This window comes from Rattus norvegicus, chromosome 4, assembly GCF_036323735.1.
Source record: "Rattus norvegicus strain BN/NHsdMcwi chromosome 4, GRCr8, whole genome shotgun sequence".
Classification (NCBI taxonomy): Eukaryota; Metazoa; Chordata; class Mammalia; order Rodentia; family Muridae; genus Rattus; species Rattus norvegicus.
Genome location: NC_086022.1, coordinates 83,147,701 through 83,167,588, shown reverse-complemented (window position 1 = coordinate 83,167,588; position 19,888 = coordinate 83,147,701). Strand labels below are relative to the sequence as shown.

At 39.5% G+C, this 19,888-nt stretch overlaps 1 protein-coding gene and 1 long non-coding RNA gene across 17 annotated transcripts in view; one reads left to right on the top strand and one right to left on the bottom strand.

Annotated features, from left to right (window-relative positions):
- Tax1bp1 (Tax1 binding protein 1) overlaps positions 1-15,040 on the bottom strand; it is a 55,915-nt gene extending 40,875 nt beyond the window's left edge. For 7 of the 16 annotated variants that reach the window (XR_005503148.2, XM_006236480.5, XM_063285555.1 and 4 more), the window contains exons 1-3: positions 14,890-15,040; positions 7,865-8,033; positions 2,256-2,358 (exon numbers count right to left, since the gene is read on the bottom strand). Coding sequence is in view for 15 of the 16 variants with exons in the window: in XM_006236480.5 (XP_006236542.1) it covers positions 2,256-2,358; positions 7,865-8,026 (265 nt within the window). In the remaining variant the exon portion in view is untranslated. Of the gene's footprint in view, positions 1-2,255; positions 2,359-7,864; positions 8,034-11,954; positions 14,721-14,889 lie in introns of those variants that run through there. The other 9 variants (XM_006236481.5, XM_039107045.2, XM_063285556.1 and 6 more) reach the window with 5 other exon arrangements.
- Positions 15,041-15,125: 85 nt separating this feature from the next.
- Positions 15,126-17,956, top strand: LOC134486581 (uncharacterized). Its single transcript, XR_010065804.1, has 2 exons — positions 15,126-15,788; positions 17,850-17,956. It is a non-coding gene; the product is annotated as an uncharacterized LOC134486581 (long non-coding RNA).
- The last annotated feature ends 1,932 nt before the right edge of the window (positions 17,957-19,888 follow it).

The window sequence follows — 19,888 nt, the reverse complement described above, 5'->3', positions numbered from 1 at the left end:
CACCACAGATATTCGGGAAATGATAATTTTTTTTTTTTTTGGTTCTTTTTTTCGGAGCTGGGGACCGAACCCAGGGCCTTGCGCTTCCTAGGCAAGCGCTCTACCACTGAGCTAAATCCCCAACCCCGATAATTTTTTACAAACTAAAATAATATGCCTTAAAAGTATTTTATTCATTCATCAGGGTTCAGATGAACAGCAGCAGCAATAATCAGTCAGTACTACAATTTATGACTATTTGTCTATAAATAAGACAAGAAAACTTTTTTAAAAAATCAATCTGTAATGTGACATCAGTGTTCAGTAAAACAGACATAAAATTAAAAAAAAAAAAAAAACCTACCTAATTTGTAAAACTTCTTTACTGCTTCTGTACTTAAGACCCAGGAAACTGTCTTCAAGTACAAACTGCATGCTTCTGCATTTTTGCTAAGTCACTAATAAATGTATTAGTTACCAGAACAAACCCAGTAAGTTAACTTATTTTTAAAATAAAAACATTCACAAAAAAAAGACTAACAAACAAATAAATCTACTCCTTTTTAAGAAAAAAAATTGAAATGCAACAAAATAACCTCTAACACAGGTTTACATTTGACCACCTAAAAAGCCTGTATATTGAAAGATAAACTACAAACATAAACGTATGCTTCTGGCTGAAGGCAGAGGCAAAGTACTGAACTCAGGGCCTTGTGCATGCTAAGCACACCATTAGTCTGTACTCCCAAAGCCTTGCCTATATTAATATACAAAAGATCCAAGTGCTATCTTTTGTAGGTAACATGTATTACGTGCTTTGAGTTGGTTTTCCTCTTCCACTTTGCTTTTAGAGATAGGTGTCAAGTTCCTGACCAAGTCTCTTATGTCCGCATCCATCAATTTTGAAAGCTCTAGATCCCAGATCAGCAGGGCATGGCAGTACATGCCTATAAATCCAAGTAGCACTCAGGAAGATAAGCAGGAGGATCACAAATCCACACATAGCTAGCCTTGGCTACAGCAAGACTGATATTCATTCTCATCCCCATTCTCCTCCCCTCCCTCTCTGCACATGTATATACATGTCTACACAAATATATGTAGAAATATTTATGTATATGTGTGTCTGTAGTGGTTTGAATGAACCTGGACCCCATAAGCACATTTATTTGCATGTCTGGTTTTTAGTTAGGAGAACCATTAGGGAAGGATTTGGAGAACTGGAGGTGTTTCACTGGGGGCATGTTTTAAAGTTTCAAAGGTCCGGTCATTCCCAGTCAACTCTCTGCCTTGTGGTTGTCTCTACAGCTACTGCTGCAATGTCATGCCTGCTTGTCTGCTACTACGACACCTCCCAATAATAACTGTAAACCCCAATAAATCCTTTCTTCTGTAAGTTGTCTTGCTCAAAATGTTTTATTACAGCAATGTTTTATTACAGAAAAATAAGACAGTATTCTTTTATTCTATCTTTTGAGACACACATAGTACAAATTCATTATCTACAGTTACCCTAAAGTTCGATCATAGCACAATAAAACATTTTACTCTTATCTAGAGATAAACACTGGCCAGAGGAGCCATGATGAAAATCTCTCAGTAACTGTTTCCCAGTGTATACTGCTAGTAAACACAATAATGGACTTGCTAAAGCCATGGATATACATTTCCACAAATAATCCACTCCCAAAGGAGCTAGAGAGAGGAAAACAATACCCTGAAACAAGGGCACACTACAGTTTATGTCCCTTATAAGGGACAAATCAAAACTGGCGTAAATGAAAGGGTCTTTTGAATGTACAAATGAGTAAGTATTGTGGCAACTTCGACCTCATCCTTGGTTGATATTCCTTTCCCTCACGTGCAATCAATCCTCAGACTGTGTGTGTGGATATGCACTTCTGTCCTCCTACCTGTCTCCCTTCCCTTGTTAATGCTTATATCTAGACCTGCATCACAACCTTTTCTTAAGAAACTCCCAAGTTTGCTTCATTAAAAAAAGGAATGTTCTGAGTAGCTATGAAAGCCCCTTGTGACCCACACATGGTATTCATTCATCTGCCTTTCACTCAATAAAGGCTCATTTAAACACAGCTGAAACAGGTAACTACAATAGAGGTTGCTAGCTTGATCAAGTCCTTCAGTTTTCAGTTTTTTTTTTTTTTTTTTCATTTTTCTTTTTTTCAGAGCTGGGGACCGAACTCAGGGCCTTGCGCTTGCTAGGCAAGCGCTCTACCACTGAGCTAAATCCCCAACCCCCAGTTTTCAGTTCTTACCTTGAAATGCTAGTACACAGTTGACTGTTGATCCTTCCACATACTGTTCAGGCATAGGAGACCATAAAAATGTGTAATAGTCACGAGCAGTACTCCATCCAACCTAAAGGAGAAAAATTTAAGAAGGAATGTAACTAAACACCCTAATATTAGCTAGACACATCATTTTTATTACATCCTAAAGTTAAAATATGCACTTAAAATTTTAAAATCTTGAGTTGTTATCAGGGATGTCTAATTATGATTTATTAAACTGTTACCAAAAGCTACAGAAATTTACATAAACTGAATGAAATGTCCTATCATATATTCAAATGCAAAGTGCTACCTAGAAATACACACATGATAAAATACAAAATCTTCTGTTTATTATTTAAAATAATTATGTTACTATACCCTGTGGATTTCTGTGTGCACAGATGCATGTTTGTGCATAGAGAGGCCAGAGGTCAATGTTGAATGTCTTCCTCAACTGCTCTCTACCTTGTTTTATGAGACAGGGTCTCTCACTGACTCTGGACCTCACCAATTTGGCTGAATTAGGTGGCTAGCAAACTCTAGAGATCCTTCTCTCCACCTGCTCTATGTCAGGATTACAGACATGAAGACCCAGCTTTACAAGATGGGTGCTGTGGAGATTCAAATTCAAATCCTTATAGCCATTTACTGATGAAGCCACCTTCCTAGGCCCTCTATTATGTACTTTTAAATAACATTGTTTTATATCTCATACTAAGGACCTGGGATTTTTTGGGGGGAGGAGGTGTTTTGTTTTGTTTTATATAAGTACTCTCTTGTAACTGAAATCACTAATCTTTCATCTTTGGCAAGTTCTGCCTGAAAGCAATTTGTATATCTTGGTTGGGAAGAGTATTTACATTCTAAGAGATCATTATACCTCACCTATTAACATATTTTCATCTTGGATATATGCAAGGAAAGATGTTTAAAACACACTGAATGTGATTCATGAGTCTCATGAATAAACTCATGAGAAACGTTCTTATACAACCCAGTACCATATGCAATATACAATAAAGAAATTAAAATATATGTAACATTTTCAACTTAAATAGACATTACAGATCTCAAACTGTGTTTTGTAAACAGATTAACTATGTTAAATATTGACTATTAGAGGTAAGTTTAAAGCAAGTACACTGTTAGCAACATTACATAAAACTATACATCCATCAGTCTTAGATTGTATGTTCTATGATTTTTCTAGATTCGTGTGTGTGTGTGTGTGTGTGTGTGTGTGTGTGTGTGTGTTTGTATACACATGTACTCTTGTGCACACATACCACAAGACAACTTTTGGGAGTCAGTCCTCTTCCCTGGGGATCGCACTCTGGCTGCCTGCCCTGGTACTGAACAGAAGACACCCTTCATACTTTCTGAAACTCCATCTCCTTCCTTCCAACACTGGCACTGTGAGTGTTTAGTTGGGAAGAAGCATACTTGATAAAAAGACTGGGAAGAGAACAGGAAGAAAAGAAAAGGCTTTCCTTTGGCTACACTGAGAAAATTACAAAGTATCTGAAGAGACTTCTGCCAAGTGAGTGAAAGTGAAAGTAAAGAAACCTGGAGAAGATAGGAGTCGCACAGCCCGCTCTGCTCCACTTCACAGTGCATAATCCAGAAAATCCTTTGGGAGAACTCCAAAAACCCATTAGAAAAACAAGTACTCCAGGACAGCTACAATTCAAGAGTACCTCCACTGAAGACAAAGAGGCATTGTTTTCTAACAACCACAAGGCTCTTTTCCCCTGCTGGCTCAGGAGAGAGACCATTCTGTTGGGGATCAGGGAGGAGGTAGACATGGATCTAACATGCAGACATTTTGATGGACTGTGCATGTTTCTGCCTCACCTGACTTGGCACCAACAAAACCAGGACAATTTGGATGCCTAGGCACTGGGGATGGGGGTAGGGATGGGGGTGGGGACTGTTCTACTGACATGCAGTACCACAGACAGACACAAGAGGGAGAAAGAGTACAAACTCCTGAAACAAGCAGTATTTTTCAGTTGGGAAATTACACAACATAACACATACCAGTGAAAGATTGAAGGGAAACCCAGAGAACCTTTGGACAGGGTATATAGTGAACGTTTTTCCTGTACAAACAAGTCTGAAATGATTCAAAGAGGATACTACTTTGTGGAAATCACAAAATGGAAAAATTCTTCTGAAGAATGCAAGATCCAAAGGAAAAAAATAAATTTTAAGAAACTTCATTAAGCTAAAAGAAAATAACCTCAGGAAACAGAGTTCAATAAATTATCTGGGGCTGGAAAGATGACTCAGTGGCTAAGAGCACTGACTGCTCTTCCAGAGGTCCTGAGTTCAAATCCCAGCAACCACATGGTGGCTCACAACCATCTGTAATGAGAACTGATGCCCTCTTCTAGTGTGTCTGAGGAGAACTACAGTGTATTTGTATATAATAAATAAATAAATCTTTAAATAAATAAATTATCTGACCAACAACCCAAAAATAATCATTTAATAAAGTTCAATGTAACCCAATAATCAACTGTCCAAAAATAATGAAACAAAAAATAGCCACACTACTCTAGAGATAAAGAATACAGTAACTGAATTGAAAACTTCACAAGAGGGTTTCCACAACTGACTAAAACTGAATAAAGATTCTGCAAACTTGGTCAGACATCAACTACACAGCAAGTCTGAAGCCTCCTACCTGGGCTTAAGAGCTTGGGGGGTGGGCAGTGGGGGGTGGTGAGCATGTGTGCAAGCTCAATGGATAGAAGGGCTTTCTTTCCACCAAGCCAGACAACTCAAGTTCAATCACTGGGACCCACAGGGTAGAAGGATAGAACTGACTCCTGAAAATTGTCCTTTGACCTAGACACACATACGCACAAACAAGCACTAGCACACATGTATACAGAAAATTAATTTAACTAAATGTAATTTTAAATTTTAGTATTAATAACTGAGTCAGGGAATATAAAACCATATGAAAAAGGGAGCTGAATATAAAGGAACCTACCTACCAATACAAACAACATAAACAGGTGGTGTACATCTTTAATCCATTACTCATAAGGCTGAGAAAAGACTGAGTTCAAAGCCAGCCTGGGTAGCAGTAGAAGACAATAAATAACAAACAAACAAACAAACACAAACTGACTTCTAGGAACAGAGAATCTTAGAGCATATTTGTACAAGTAGCAGCTGAAACTTACTAGGTAGGAAAAGGAAAATGAAAAAGTAAAGAAATTAAAAATAGCTAATGCTCTATGCCTAGAGCCCCAGATTTTGGGAGAGTGAGGTAACCTAGGCTATTAGGCTATAGGGAGTTTAAGGGCAGCCTAGACTACATAAGAAAACCATGTCTCTATAAACAAACAACCGAAAGCACCTTAGCTAAGCTAAGCCCAAGGAGAGACCAAGGCACATTATCATCAAGCTGCCAAAGGTCTTTAAGGTATAAGGGAAAAGTCACCGTACAAGGGAATACTACCTGCAGATTTCTCAGCCAAAACATTCCAAGCCAGAGGGCACCTTTAATATACTATAATGGGTGGCTTAAATCATTTCTTCCAACAAAATGTTTTGAGAAATAACAAAAGCATGAAACAAAACAGTCAAACAGTTTTAGATCTACTTTCCATAGCAGTTAACCAGTTTATCTCTACAGAGCAAGTTTATTTGTGGAAACAGCATAAGACTCCTCAAAGGCAGAGGACTGCACCATGGAGTCAGCATGGAATCCTAAGTTTGGGAGCCTAAGCTGGGATTGGAGCCAAAGTGGTAAACCGGGCTCTGAACCTTGGCATTTTGTGGGCAGGGCCTATCTATGATTCTTGCATGCTCAAGCATGCACACCAAATTCAGAGTTACGAGAGCTAGTTAACAGAACTTGTGATTGACACTCTTGGGCTTATCCTCTTTGGGTTTCAAAAAGCCTTCATAAACTCAAGACAGGCCTGAGCTACAGAGTGAGGTCTGGGGTCAGAGTTCTAATTCAACCCACACCAGAGTTAAGACTCTGTCACCTTTAGGTACAATGTAAAATGTCCTATAGTAAGAACCTGGTTCAATTAACTAGATGAACTGACTCAATGAATATGTACATAAATACTATGACACATTTGGCCATTGTCCAGAACCTCCACTCTTTCAACCCCTTTGCTGATTCAAGTAAGAGTAATTGCCTGCTTTCTATGGGCACTGAGGATTATACTGATAAACAAGTTCAACAGAGAAATGACAGGAAGACCCTGACCCAAGGGCTCACTGATGATTAATTTAAGAACAAACCAGTGAGGGCATTTAAGAAGAAATTCTGCCTACAATGGTACTTTAATTGAGCATCCCCAATATGAAGAAGTAATTAAGCTAAAGGGTGACCTTCTCAAGAACACATGCCAGTTCCTGACAAGAGAGTGGACTGGCTACGGACAATCAGCTGAAGGTTCCCAAGTTTTAAGTGCTTGTGGCTCTCTGAAGCTTAAGTGAGAATTTCCTTGCAATGAGTAGATTGATTCTCCTTTCTGTCCCTTGTTACAAGTTTAAAAACCTCACAGCTTATATAATGTAAACATTTAGGGTCCACTTTTAGCTTGGACTAGTTTAACTTCTTCATGTAAAGAAAAGAGCCAAAATCTTTTTCTCCTAGCCTTTTGAAATTTTATCTATTCTCTACTATATTCTGAAGAGCCAGAAAATTGCAGAAAACCTCCAACATGGGGAATACCAAAGTAGTAGTAACAACTGAATAATAATTTTCAAATAAATACTATGAAAAATGACTGGTGACTATATAAACCAGTCAACAAAGAATTTATTGTTCTCTCAAGTAAAATAGAATATTGACCTAAAAATAAATACAGTAACAGTCAGAGCAATATTAAAGTGATACATAACAAGAGACAATGCAGGGCTACAGAGCTGTTACAAAGTCAATCACAAATGACAAGAAAAGACAGTATACAATTTGAGAAACTTTTAAAAATGATTACTTTCCCCCTTTAAGTATGAAATGGGAGAATTTGAATTTTTTTTTTTTTTAAAAAAGATTGTGAGCTGAGGCTGCAGCTCACTTGTACAGCACTTGCCCATGAAGCTCTGGGTTCAATCCCCAGTACAGACAACACAAGTTCGTGCATACACACAGAACATTCTAAAAAGTTTTTGCAAATACCTTACCCAAGTTGGATCTTTTGATCACAGAGAAGAAAACCTGTGGAATTAATAAGTTCCCAATGTTTAAATGACTGCACAGTGTTTATTATTTCATGGTGATATTTACAGAACTGAATCTTAATGTAGTGTTTCTCAAGACAAGGTTAGTAGAAGCTAAATCCAAATCTGTTTAAAGAAAATATTCAGGTTGGCAAGACAACTCTTCAAGGTAAAGTGCATGCTGCTAAGTGTGATGACTGAAGTTCAATCCCCAAAACCCATAAGATTTTTATGTACAACCAACTCTTCAAGTTGTTCTCTGACTAGATACAAACCACAGCACACACAAAACAGACACATACACACGCCACAAAATAAATAAACAAATGTTAATTTCTAAAAAGGTTAAAATGAAAAGAATCTACATGGAAGAAATATTCCAGTTTTCTTACCTTGAATATACCAACCCAATCTTTGGAATGAGGATGAATATACGGAGTTAAGGTGTAATGACACTCCAAGTGTGCATTAGGAAGGTAACTTTTAGCCACATTTTGAAAGATGACATGGGCAAAGTTGGAAGTCTGCAATGGGACTTCTTGAAAGGATGTCATTGTGAATCTGAAAAGAGTAATTCATACAAGTTAAGCACTGTCAACTAAGAATAAACTCATACTTCCAAAATATATTTAACTTTTAGGATGGGAATACAACTCAGTCAAGTCCTTGTTCTCCATATATGAGTGCCCAGCACTATACACATATAAACACAATTCAAATATACATATTTATATGCCTTAAACATGAGAAATATTCCTTTAAAATGGGACAAAATACAAAAATAGAGGAACTAGAGCTAGTATGACTCAAGAAGCTACACTTGAGTTTAAAAGCCAAAACATAGTGAGATCTGTCCCAATACAAAACTCAACTCAATGCAATGCAGCGCACTCCAGGAAAGCTAAGCCCTCTATTCTAACAGAAAGCAAGAGAGCTAGAGGTAATTTATGGAGGCTCTGCCCATTTAAACCTGTTGGCTTCTCTCTAGCAATAAGCAAAAAGAAAAAATAAGGACAGTTGAATATCTGTATGTTATCAATTATTGTTGAATTAACTCTTCCTCTCTGTATGGAAGCCCTGACCACTATGTTCATGTTCAAGTTCCTCCGTAACTCCCATCTTCCTCCTCTGCTCTCTAGAGTTTGCGTTACCACAGTGAACCTGATGCTAACATTTTGTTAGCATTCTCAGCCCATACTGTAATACCTGGAACCATCACTTCTCAATCCTAGTTTCAAATCAGAATCATTTAAGGGCCTTTAAAAGAAAACAATGATGATGAATCTGTGGATATGTACACATAACACACTCTCCTACCCCAGTCTCTAAAAATTCCCTTAATCCTGTATGCAGCTGAATAGAAAGCCAGTTATTTAACTCTAAACCCAGGCTCTGCCAGCCTTCCTGGAATTTAAGCACGTAAATGTTCTCAGCTGGTCACTTAAAACAGTTCATCATACTTGTTCCTCTACATATACTGATGTTAGCCTTTCCTTCTGGGTTTAATGATATTATCTTAAAAACAACAACAACAAAAATAAACCCTACTTCATTTACTTTACTTATATGCTTACTTATTAAAAATAAGTAGACATTAACTGAATACATACACACAAGTGACACCATGTAGACTAAGCAGGTTATATTTAGGAATACATATGTATATAATATGCATATATGCATGTATCAATAACTGATGAATAAAGAGGTCATAGATTTGAAAGAGAACAAGGAGGATGGTATAGAATAGGGTTTGAAGAACAGAAACAGAAAGGAGAAATGATGTATTAGTCTTATAATCTCAAAACATTAAAGTAGTAATAAAAAGGTATTAAAAACAAGAAGATTCCAGGTATAAAGGTACTTGTCCTGCAAACCCGGCAACCCAAATTCAATTCCTAGAATCCATGTGCAAGGAAGAATCCAAGTTGCAAGGAGAAAATCAGCTCCTAAAGTTGTCTTCTGATCTCCACAAATGGCCAGTGGCACCCCACATCCATCCACATATACAATAAAAATGTTTAAGTTTTTAAAATATAGCATTGGTGAGATATATAATGTTGAAAAATCTACCACAGATCCCGTAGATGCTCTCCTGTTTAGCAAACAAACCCTAGATGAATGACAGAGACGGACCACAAAAAGTGTAAGACTCAAATGGTTCCGTTCTGTTTGTCTCTTTTACTTCAGTTGTTTATTTGAGGCAGAAGCTGCTATGTAGTGCTGGCTTGTCTTTTAAGTCTCAGCAATCCTGCCTCAGCCTCTCGTGCCACACCACCCCAGCTTCAGAAGGTTTTCTAATCTGCTTTACTTTTGATAAAAAAAGGAAAAACAATGATGGAATTTACTCAAAGAAGCAACTACAAAGCACATCATAGACTCAATACAATCATTAATTATCCAGCACACACAAAAATAACTACTTATAGCACTTGCTTCTAAGTCATTAGAGGATCCCTGCACTGATGAAGGAAACCAAGACAAAAAATTGCTAACTAATCTAATTTCCTTTACAACTCAATCAAGTTTGTACTTAGAAAGCACAGCAGTAGATGTTAATCATTTGTGCACTTATTAAAAAGTTTATTGACTAGGCATAATGCTGCAGGCCTAGAGGAGCACTCTGGAAGCTGAGGCAGGATTGCCTCAAGACTAGCCATGACTTCACAGTGAGACTAAAAAAATTTAAAAACTAAGAAATAAAAAGCCATAATCCAGCTAGGGAAGTGATACAAAACTGTAATCCAACATATAAGCAGGTTGAGTAGTTCGAGGCCAGTCTGGGCTACACAGAGACCCTAACCTGAAAGAAAATGAGGGAGAAACCAGCCAACCAGGAGAAAACATGCTTGCTGCTGTGATATGCTTTCCCTAGTGTTAGGACCACTGACTGGATAAGCTCCCTTGGAAACTTAACATCCAGGGAGATGCAAACTGCAGTGGGAAGGATGCTGCTTGAAAGAACACAAGTTTTGTAAAAAGAAGTCTATCCAGAAGCTGGAAAGGAGACACATACTCTTAAACACTCAAGATTTAACAACAAAAAACAACAACAACAAAAATACTTTATATCTGCAAGATGTTCATATCACAAAAGAATCTGTGGTCAAGCCAGGTATGTGGCCCACAATTATAATCCTAGTACTTAGGGGGGAAAAAAAGAATCTGGAGTTCAAGGTCAATGCTCAAGCTACACAGATATTTGAAGGCTGAGCCAAGGCTATGAGACCTCCACCCTCACCCCACCAAAACAAACAAACAAACAAACAAACAAACAAGAAGACTGGAAAGATGGATGGCTTGCAGGATAAAGGACCTGCTTTTACAACTATCAGGGCCTGATACGCATCCCCAGGCACTTACCTATAAGCTCCAGAGCTTTAGAAATAAAAACAGGCAGAACCTAGGGACCCACTAGCCAGCTAGTCTAGCTAAATCAATAAACTCCAGATTCAAAGAGAGGCAATCTTCAAAATAAGTAAATATAGTGAAGAGGCACAGGGACAAACACTTAACATCAACCTCTGGCTTGTGCACATGCACAATATTTTGGTTTTTTTGTTTTGTTTTGTTTTACTTTTATGAAAATATAACTCCTAATTTTAGAAACATTAACAGGAAGAAACATATCTTGAATCATCAATTTTAAATTAGAAAAAAATTCTGACTCCCACATAGTAACTAACTGCTTCACTCTTCCCACAGATAATACTGAAATGAAGGGAAAGCTACTAAAACACTGGCCTTCACCAAGAATGCCAAAAATAGCCTAGAAGAGAAACCATGTGCACAGTCACTGCATCACCAACCATGTGGTAATGCCTGGGACTGACATTCAAAGCAAAGAACAAGCCCTGCTTAGTTGGAAAAAGGAAATACAGTCAGGCAACTTCACCATGCCAGACTCTGCTTCCTTGTCTCTAAGGCTTATCTACAGAAACAAGTACAGTAAGTTGGGAAGAGAAAGGTAAATTAAAAATTCCCAGTTACTAATTGAAGGGCCTGACATATGTCTAGGAATCAATGTCTGAGATACTACAGTGAGCTCTTCCTATTTCAGTCTCAAAGTTCTAATATGAGCAGAATTCCTCTCTGTCAGGCTGTAAACTAGGCTCTACGACAGCATTTCTCAACCCGTGAGTCTCAGCTCCTTTCCGGGTCAAATGAACCTTTTACTGGGGTTGCCTAAAATCATCCAAGACCTTGGCTATTTACACAACTCATAACAGTAGCAAAATTACAGTTACGAAGTAGCAACAACAAAAATTTTGTGATTGAGGGTCCCTACAACTGTAATAAAGGGTCTCAGATTGGGAAGATGGAGAACCACTGATCTGACATCTTTGCACTAAAACCCAATTTTATTATTTCTAAACTTCGCTAACATCCAAAGACAAGATGAGTAAGGAGACAGTAAGCATTAGCTGAGCAAACATCTAACACTAAGGAGGAAGAGCATTTCTCTCATGCCTCTTTACTTACCACTCTTGCTTGGCCTTTACTAGCCCCAAACGGAGCAGCCTTTTGTGGTACTATTTCTTCCAGTGGCTCCATATAAAATTAAATGACTTTTTAAATTTAAAGCATTTCACCTATCCTACCAATTAAGCTTCAAAAAAGCTGGGTGATACATTTTTTTAAGTCTTCATCAATTAGTTATAAAACATAGGTGAAAAGGCTTAATTTCTAGCATTCGCTTTAAAAACTCCAGGAAAAAAACCAATGTGTTGGGAGGAAGGGAGGAGGTAATGAAATAAAAGAAAAACCTTAATTTCATTGTTCCTGTTTCTTTCGTGTGTGATCAGAAATTTCAGAAATAAAATCAATAACAGCAAATAAAAAAGCAAGCTAGAAAAAAAAACCTGTTCTAACTTACTTCAATAGAAAACACTGCAAGAACACTTTGTGCCCTTGCAAAGTACCATAATTAAGATAATGGTTGGCAGCCAATGTTTTTAAAAATCTTCAGTTACAAAAACAGGGGCCTATTTCCAGCACTTGGGAAATAGAGGCAGGCAGATCCCTGTGAGTTTGGGGTGGCCTGATCTACACAGTAGATTCCAGCCCAGCCAAGACTACACACACAAAGCAAGACCCTCCCTCCAAAAGTGTGTGTGTGTGTGTGTGTGTGTGTGTGTGTGTGTGTGTGTATAATTTCTCCAAACTTAAATCCTAAATGACAGAAACATATAAAGGAGAATAAAAATAGCCTGATATTAAGTTCCCTTATTCACTCTTCAGTCTTCTGCATGTTTGTAGAATACCATAGTCTCAGAAAGATATTATCAGCCAACGTGACTTGTTGATTTGCACTCCTGAAGACATCTCTACCTCCAGTAGCCTGAACAGCTGTGTATTCCTATATTCTACCCAGCTGTTTTCTCTTTTGAGACTCTTTGTGCAACTCTAGTTGAGGCTGGCCTAAAGCTGACAATCCTCCCTGCCTCAGCTCCCAAGTGCTAGAATTCCAGGTGATAAAACATCGGGAATTATTTAACTTACTTTTTGTATTTTTTTTTAGTAAGTTCATTTCTAAAATACTATGTTCTTGGCCCAAAATTTGTAATTTCTCTTAAGGTTTATTTAGAACAATGTAAACTTTAGAGCTACAAGTGTATAAAGCCCAAACTTATCATACTAACAACCATTCTAAAAGAAAATACACCAATAAACTTCAGTGAAGCAGGGCTTGGTTGTAAACACCTTAATACCAGCACTCAGAAGGTAAGTAGATGCCATGCAAAGCTCCAGGACAGCCAGGGCTACAACATAGTAAGGCCCGGCCAACAAATATGTAAAAATAAATTTTACAGGTAAGGTAATTCTTCCAAGGAAATATATAGTTAGAATTGCATATAAAAACTTAGCATCCTAAGGGATGGAGAGATGACTTCATAATTAAGAGCACTTATTGCTCTTACAGAGGACCTAAGTTGGGTTCACAGCACCTACAGGGTGGTTCATGAGCATCTATCACTCTACTTCCTGGGCATCTGACACCCTCTTCTGACCTGAGTGGCCACCGGGTATACACATGGTACACACACAAATTCAGGCAAAACACTCACATACATAAAATCTAAATATTAAAAAAAAAAACAGCATCCTTTAAAAGTTACAACTACTAATGCCAAGATGTTATTTTTGTCCTAGAAATGGTATTCAGTGGCTAAATTTCACATACGTGACTGCGATCCGAAGAGCAAATGGTATGCAGCTAATGTAATAACTTGAAAACAAGTAAGGCAATACAATTGTATTTGAAATTTAACAAATAACGAGGACGAGGAGAAGGTGGCTAACCAGTCATTCTTAGCATAGTCAAATATATTCTTGCAGAAATCTAATGTTTGCCTGTAAGCCTAACATTCGAAAAGGACAGAGATCCAATTTACCCGGGAAGAACAGAATGGAGGCGAATCCTTGGCCTCAACCTCTTCTCCACACCTAGAGAGTACCTTAAAGACCATAAGCCCACTTAATCAGCCCACGTTTAACGAATGTTATTCAAATAATCATTTTCGAATGTTCTTGGATTGAACACTAAAATTTTAATTAGTATTTGTTCATGTCCTGATCATGAATCTTTACCACTGACAGAAAGCAGCGACGAGTAACAACTTCGCAACAAAATTTCTAACATACCAACATAACGAGAAAGCCGAAAATCTATCATAGTCAAATGCCACAACGTTTTCCAACAAAACTTTCAGGAACAAACTGTACTTCATACTTCTCAACAGAGAAATACAAGCGTCCACCACAGCTAAGTTCTAACAGTACAGGTTTCGGGCGAGGAGTGCCAGCCTGTACACGTCTTGCACCTTCCGACCGGTCCAAACACCGGTGAGAGTCAGCAGTGGGTGGGGCGAGGGAGGCGGAGTCGTGAAATCAAGTCCAGACGGCCCAAGAGCGAAGTGAGCCTCCCCAAGATTTCTTAAAGCCCTCTCCCAGCACCAGGGGGAGTGCTGCTTTCCAAACAGCAAGACTTAACTAATCTCTCAGACCAGGTGAAGCCGGAGATCCGGCCAAAACAGGTAAACAGCAAAACCGGGCGACACAGGGAGTCCCCGCCTCTTCCTCCAGGGGAGACTCAAACCAAAACAACCCTACTTGTCCCAGGCTGGGTCAACCCCGGCTCACGCGGCCTAACGCGCCCGCCACCAGTCCCCTGCTTGTTAGACCCCCCGGGCCACCCGCGGCCTAACGCGCCCGCTCCCGCCACGCTTCCCACTCCACCGTAGACCCAAGTCCAGAACACGTCACAATCGAGGCCCGGGAGAAGCTTGTCCTTGGGAAGGAGAGCTTCGTCACCACGGAAACGGTTCCCAGCACTCGCCAGGCCCAGGTTCCAGGGTCGAGACGGAGCGCGAGCGTCGGTTACCTCGAAGGCACGCGGCCCGCCCGCAAGCCTTACCCGTCAGGGTCTCCGCCCGGCACGCTACGCCGGCTCCGGAGTTCAGCAGCCACCGCCACAGCCTCTCAGCCGAGACCGGCTACACCTCCTCTAAGCGGAGAGCCGGCGGCGCGTCACTTCCGCCCTGGGAAGGCTCGCTTCCGCTTTGGCTTCTGCGCATGCTCCGCGACGACACGCCCCATTCGCTAACCGTGGAGAGTTCTGTAGTGGTTTCCCTGACAGCTTTTCCTCTGTGGCTTTCGCTCAGTGATGTAGTTATCTCAAAACTCAATCCGTTTGAAACAAATTAACTGACTTGCCTAGGAGGTGGGAAGAATCGCTCAGAGACGAGGCGACCTGGGTCTTAATTATCAGTCTAAGCTAATGTGTTTCAATATATAAAGCCCCAAGAACTGTCATAGCTATCACGAAGTGAACCATCACATATTCCCGTGTTTCTATGAAACCAATGACATTTACACTGTCACCAGCGAAGAAAGCGTAACAGATTACATTAATCATTAAAACAATAATAAAACTCTGATTTCAACTTCTTTCCTTTTCCACACAATTCAATTACACATTGGCCTCCATAAGACAGATTCCTAATATTTGCTGGTTCTTTTCTTATATATTGAAATTTTTATAATCGAGTGGGGGTTTTTTTGTTTTGTTTTGTTTTTTTAAATAGGGATCTCTCCATTCTGTCCTCCAAAAGGAAAAATTACTGTTGACAAAGGCAGTTGAAGTAAAAGTTAGGTTCAACGTTGTGGGTTTTAAAGAAATATTTATGAATAAGATGGGTAGTGTATTCATGAGGTAAGGTAATTAATATTTCAACACAGGACTATGATGGATTTGAATAAAATACACTTGCTTCCATGAGGTTCCAATTCAAAGTGGACACTGAACAGAGAAAGGTAAGCTATATAAGTCAAAAGTAAATTTAGCAATTTAAATTATTTTCACTTCCATATCATGATTAACCAAGTCTTTCTTTTGACGTATTTCTTCCTATGTTGCTCTAGAAAAAGCCACAAGGGAAAACAAGTCACAAAACCACAGTGTTAATATAATGAAACTGAGGTCTTTTGAGGTTTCAGACCCTTCATTTTAGTGCAGCTATGGGAAAATGCCCTGGAGATGATAGATAGATAGATAGATAGATAGATAGATAGATAGATAGATAGATAGATAGATAGATAGATAGATATAGACAGACAGACTAAATGATAGATGGATGCCTCAATAACATTTAACCACAAAGGGGCATTCTGTTGGTTAGGAGACACAACTACCAAAATGCAGGGGCGGGGGTTTTTTGGTTTTGTTACTTCATACAGAACTCCTTATTGAGGTTACTCAAGGTCCCATGATTCATCCCATAGCTTGCTGTGAGTTAAAACATTCTACTGCCCCAGGATGAAGATATTCTGTTAATATTTTAATTTCTTTATTTATTCGATTTACATCCCAATATCAGCCTCTCTCTCCTCCCGGACCCCTCTGCAGCTCCTCCCCTCATTCCCCCTCCTCTTCTCCTCTGAGAAGGGGGAGGTTCCCTGGCTATCACACCACCCATCCCATCCCCTGCACATCAGTCACTGCAGAACTAGGTGCATACTCCCTCACTGAGGCCAGACAAGGTCCAGTTGGGGGAACTGGATCCACAGACAGGCAACAAATTTGGAGACAGTTGTCCCTGCTCCAGTTCTTGGTCTTGATGTTTGTGCAGGAATAGAAACCCTGACCAAGACACCCACTGAGCCATCTTATCATCTTCTGTCCCTTCGCTCCCCCCTCCTGAAATAAGGACTTGGTCAGGAGTGGTACTGGTCTGTTATCCACAGTACTGGGAAGTTGGAAACCCACATGGCAGAGTCACGTTTCACAGCTGTACCGGCATTGAAACACTAACAGGATTTTACTAGAAAAGCCATGCCTAGGCGGAAATGCCATATACAGAATATAAACAGAGTGATTAATAGATTGAATATTAAAAATAAGAAAATTCAATGAACCCATGGATCTAATGGCTCAGGGCTTGTAGAGCCTTTGGTCTAATATATGAAAGACCCTGGGATCGATTACCAGCACCATAAAACCAAAGAACAGACAGAAAAAAATACAAAATAATTCAAATAAAATTCAAATTGGCAAATTCGATTTAAAAACACAAATAAAGAAATTGTCCTTGACCTTTAGAATAATAGGTTCCTTTAGAGTACATAAGATGTCTTTTACTGTAGTTTCTATCTTCTCTTTTAAAACGAATACCAAGCTGGGCATGGTAGCACTCAGCTTTAATTCCGGCACTTGGGAGGCAGAGGTCCATCCGATCCAAACAGTAAGTTCCAGAGCAGCCAGGGCTCCATGGTGAGACCATGTCACAAAAATTAAATAAAACCAAATAAAGAAGCAAACAAAAACCGCATGTGTACCCTGCAGGTAGAGCTGTATTTCTGTAACCTCAGCTGCCCCGGAGGCTGATGCGGGATGGCTAGGAGTTCAAGGTACTATAGAGACTATCCCAGAATGAATAACTATACATAATGTAAATAAATATAGTATCCAGCATGAGGTGGCATACCTGCAATCCTAGCGTAGGGTGCTGAGACAGAAACACGGTGAATTCAACAACAACAACAACAACAACAACAACAACAACAACAACAACAAAAACTTTAGAATTGTAGCAACTCACTTTTGGGGAAAAAATTTATTCATTTATTTTTTATTTTATAGGTATGAGTGATTTCTGTGCCAGAGAAGGTGTTAGATCTCCGTAAACTAGAATTCAACTCATCCCTAATTCACTTCCTTAAAAACAAAACAAAACAAAAAACTGTTGAAGGGCCTAAAAAAATGGGAGAAGGGAAGAAATTAGCGACAGTCTGCTGTCATTCTAATGAAGTACCTCTCAGTTCTAAACCCCCCACCCTTTGCAGTTGGGTACTTTAAAAACAATTCTCTTTTTACAGCTGGCAGCGTTACGATGTCTAGAACAGGTGGAAAGTGCTCCGAGGCTGCCACGGAAAGGATTCTACTTCCTGGTTCCTGTGCACTCAATAAACAGACTCCGGCAATACACGCGGCTTTTCCAAAGTCCAAATCAAACACCCACTCAGTCAAGGACTTCAGCTGATGCACCCTGCAGCTCCTTCCTACAGACCCCACCCCCTAACGCCTTGCTTTCTGTTCTTAAAGCGCTTTGATGTGGAAAGGCCCGCATCCCCACCCCACCCCCAAAGAGTTGTTCCTCCTGGAACAACTTGTCCAGACCCTACTACCGGAGTTCTAGAAAGTTCTCAATGACAGATTTCTGAAAGGTCCTTGAGTTCTGCGGAATGTCTCGGGGATAACTTATATGCTTATTTATTCAGGAGTCCCCTGTAAAAGGGTAGATTAATTTTTAAAAAAGGATAGATCTCATCTCGAGCCTGAGATGCTATTCCTTGGGCATCTCTGCCTGCAGATCGTATTTGCTCCTTGTCACTTCCTTTGAGCTCCTTTTATTCCTATTGGCCCGAGCCTGGCACAGTTAAATTTTCAATTAACCTTTCCCTGGCTCAAATCACTGCGCATTTCTCTCTGCTGATTGGACTCCAACTGATAACAACGCTTTCTTTAGCTTCCACTAGCTAGCTCCATGAGTTAATTTTGTTATGACCAGCCAGAATTGCAGCCCTGTAATCCTTTGCTCTACTGCAATTTTGTACTGTTATTTGATGTTAATTATGATGCATAGGTATAAGAAGTTCATTGATAATATAGTTTAAATTGTAGAATTTAATGAATGATGATTTATTACAATTCAACACTGGTTTAGTAGATGAGAAGGTGCCGTGTTTATAAACATGTCACAAAGGACAAAGGAGATATGAAATAATTATTCAGTACTCTATACTGACCATATTTAGAACATGACAACTTTTTTAGTAAATTGTGAAATTTTATTTAAACAGTTTCAGCATGATATCTCAGGTTCCACGACAGGCTATGAGTTCTTAATGAATTAGGTTATTTCTGTGGTGCTGGAGATCAAACCCAAGGACTTAACATGTGTTCCACCACGGCACAGCAGCCCAGCTCTTATTGTTAGATTATTGTTTTAACTGGGGACACAAGGACCCGTCTTCTTTCTAAGTTACTCAGGCAGGGCTAGAGCTCAAGACCTTGCTTCAGCCTCTTGAGTGGCTAGGGTTAAAGGTGAGAAGTGTCAGGCCTGGCTAATTAATTCATGTTTCCGAGACAGGATCTTACTGGGTAGCCTGGGATGGTTTTAAACTGCTATGTAGTTCAAGTTGGCCTTGAGTTCACAATTTTCCTGGAGAGCCAGTCAAGGCGCTGGGACTGCAAGCATATACCACCAGCCCACATTACTTTGAGATAGGATCTCTGCAAAATTCCCAGACTGGTCTTGAATTCACTCTGTAGCTTAGGAAATCCTTCGAATTGTAACCCTCCTGTCTTAGCCTCCTGAGAAACTTGGATTTTAGGAGCAAGCCACAGGGCCTGGCAGAGTTTGTAGCACTGGGGAATTGAATCTAGGGCCTCAGAATTGCTAGGGAATCGTTCTGCTGCTGAGCTAAATCCCCATCCAATGTTTCATTTCTTGAACCCTCCCCTAGCTGTACGTTCCCTTCCCTTTCGATTTCCTTCGTAGACTCAGTAACAGATACCAGGCAGTCTTATCCAGGGAAACAGATGAAACTGACTCTCAGCAGTCATCTCTGTGACTATGAAGAACTAAATTCAACTAATAGATCTCGAAGACAAGCATGAAGCCACATGTGCTTAGAAGGTAGAAGCAGGAGGATCACAAATTCAGGGCCTTCCTGAGCTATGCAGTTACTTCAAGGCTAGCCTGGGCAACTTAATAAAATCTTTCTCAAAATAAAAGGTAGAAAGAAAAAACATAACTCAGGATCAGAGCAGTTGTCTGGCTGGCCTGAGACCTAATGTCCCATACCAGAAAAAAATCGAAATCTGTGTTGCCTGATACTTAATATATTAACCT